General features: G+C 64.5%; 1 protein-coding gene across 1 annotated transcript in view; it reads left to right on the top strand.

Moving 5' to 3' along the window:
* Positions 1-1,886, top strand: part of SAMD10 (sterile alpha motif domain containing 10) — a gene marked incomplete in the record, with an annotated part of 4,596 nt that continues 2,710 nt past the window's right edge. Inside the window, 2 exon segments of the mRNA XM_027767719.1 lie at positions 1-135; positions 1,756-1,877. Of these exon segments, the coding sequence (XP_027623520.1) occupies positions 45-135; positions 1,756-1,877 (213 nt within the window).

Here is a 1,886-nt window from a genome sequence, read left to right as displayed (position 1 = left end):
GCTCGGCGAGGGGCGTGTGCGCGGGCTTGGCACGCGCGGGCCCCATGTTCACCGAGCTGAGGTCCAAGCTGAGCCCCCCGCGAGGCCGCTCGGGGGCTGTGCGCGCCGGTTTCGGGGAGCGTCGGGATGTGGACGGTGAGTGGGGCTGGACCCGGGCACCCGAGCGCGGGGATGTCTTGGGCAAGGAATTCGGGGACCAAGAGGCACGGAGAGGCGGGACCGGCGGGCTTGGAGGGGAGGTAGAGGGGTTGTCTTGGTCTAACCGGCTTCCCTGGCCTTTGTCCTGCGCTGGAGCCGCCAGCCTCAGGCCTGGATCAGCGCGCCCGTGGCTTGGAGGGGGCTGACCGGCCGGGGCTCCTCTCTCCGGGCAAGCAGCGCAGTGGGGTCACCTTTTCCTTCGCGCGGAAAAAAACCCTCCCCAGCCCCTGCAGTGGGGCCGACAGGGGGCCGAGATCACAGCGGGCTTTGGAGCCGCTGTCCCTTCCTTCAGGAATTCTAACCCTGGGTCTAGGAAGCAGGGACTGACGGATGGACAGATGGAGCTCCCTCCGCGAGTGCGGACAGGAAATGGGCGGGGTCCGGCTGGCCTGGGGCAGGTGCAGCGCGCGCGGAGGCGTCCGACTGGTTCCCGGAGCCACTGGAGCAGCGCTCCGTGCCCTGCGCTGCCGAGGATTACTGCGCCTGCCCCGGGAAGGCAGGGTTAGAATGTCTTTTCCCACGGTCCTAGGGGCTACCCCAGGACGGTGACCACACTGGTCACACCCTCTATCTGACCCCGAATGTCAACTTTAGAGTCCCCCAAGAGTTAAGAATAGAGGAGGGGTGCTGAGTCGGCGAGGAGGGGACAGTACCTGGTTTCCATCATCAAGCCCCGCCCCAGTGTGGAGTGGCGGGGAGGGAACCCGCTCAGGCCTTCCCCTAAGAGAGGGCCAGCCTGGGCCACCTGCCTGCCTCCCTGTGGGCTCTGTGGACTTGACGGCCCCACACAGGGTCTTTGTTCGCAGGTGCAGGGGGTGTCTCCTGTGTGCCAGGACCTGGGCTTCCTGAGTAGGAAGTAGCCCCACCACCCTCAGCGTCTGCTGTTGCTGGACTCAAGTGTGAAGGGAGCAAGATCCCATATGGCCAGCGCAGTAGTTCGAATCCCAGTACTGGTGGCTTGAAAAACATGCGGGGCACATGTACTTGTGTGCCCGAGTCCTAGCAGGATGGAGACATGGAGGAGGGATTCAGGCGTGGCCACATCCCACTGCTGGGTGCTTTCTCCCTCGCCCTCTGCAAATATTTTTAAATTAAAATTTTTTTTAAAGATTAAACACATGTGTTGAGTGCTGGTGCTGGGCAAGGCAGCGAGGCCATCACTGTGCGTCCGAGCACATGGCTGAGCTGCACATCCCCACACCGAACAGCCCACACCGGGCTGGACACGCCCCAGCAGGCGAGCCCTGGCCTGCCGGCACAGCAAGCAGAGCCCAAGCACCAGACCCCAGGCCCTGGGGTAGGGCAGGAGCTCCCACCACAAATGGCCTCCCAGGCCCCAGGCCAGCCTTTCCTTAGCTGGGTGTGTGCACCAGACCTGGGTGTCAGCCGGAGGCCAGGTGCTCAGGGCTGGCTCGGGCCGGGCCTGTAGGCCTCAGGCTGCTCTCCAAAGTGTGGGCTGTGGGTTACTCTTGGGGACTGGGAACCCACTGGCGAAGTGGAGGGAGTGGGAACAGGGCTTCTGGCCATATTCCTGACTGCTGTCCCCTGTGGGTGCAGCCACTGCCCACTTCAGCTTCTGCCAGACACTCCTGGAGCACACAGTGTCAGCCGAGAGCATCCCCTGCCACCTGCCTCGGACCCCAGGCTCCAGCCTCACGTGGCACGACTCCCGCAGCCCGCGGGCAGCC

Source organism: Tupaia chinensis, unplaced genomic scaffold (assembly GCF_000334495.1).
Source record: "Tupaia chinensis unplaced genomic scaffold, TupChi_1.0 Scaffold144472_1, whole genome shotgun sequence".
In the NCBI taxonomy this organism is placed as follows: domain Eukaryota; kingdom Metazoa; phylum Chordata; class Mammalia; order Scandentia; family Tupaiidae; genus Tupaia; species Tupaia belangeri.
Note: the sequence above shows the minus strand (reverse complement) of the source record. Positions and strands in the feature narration are given on the sequence as shown.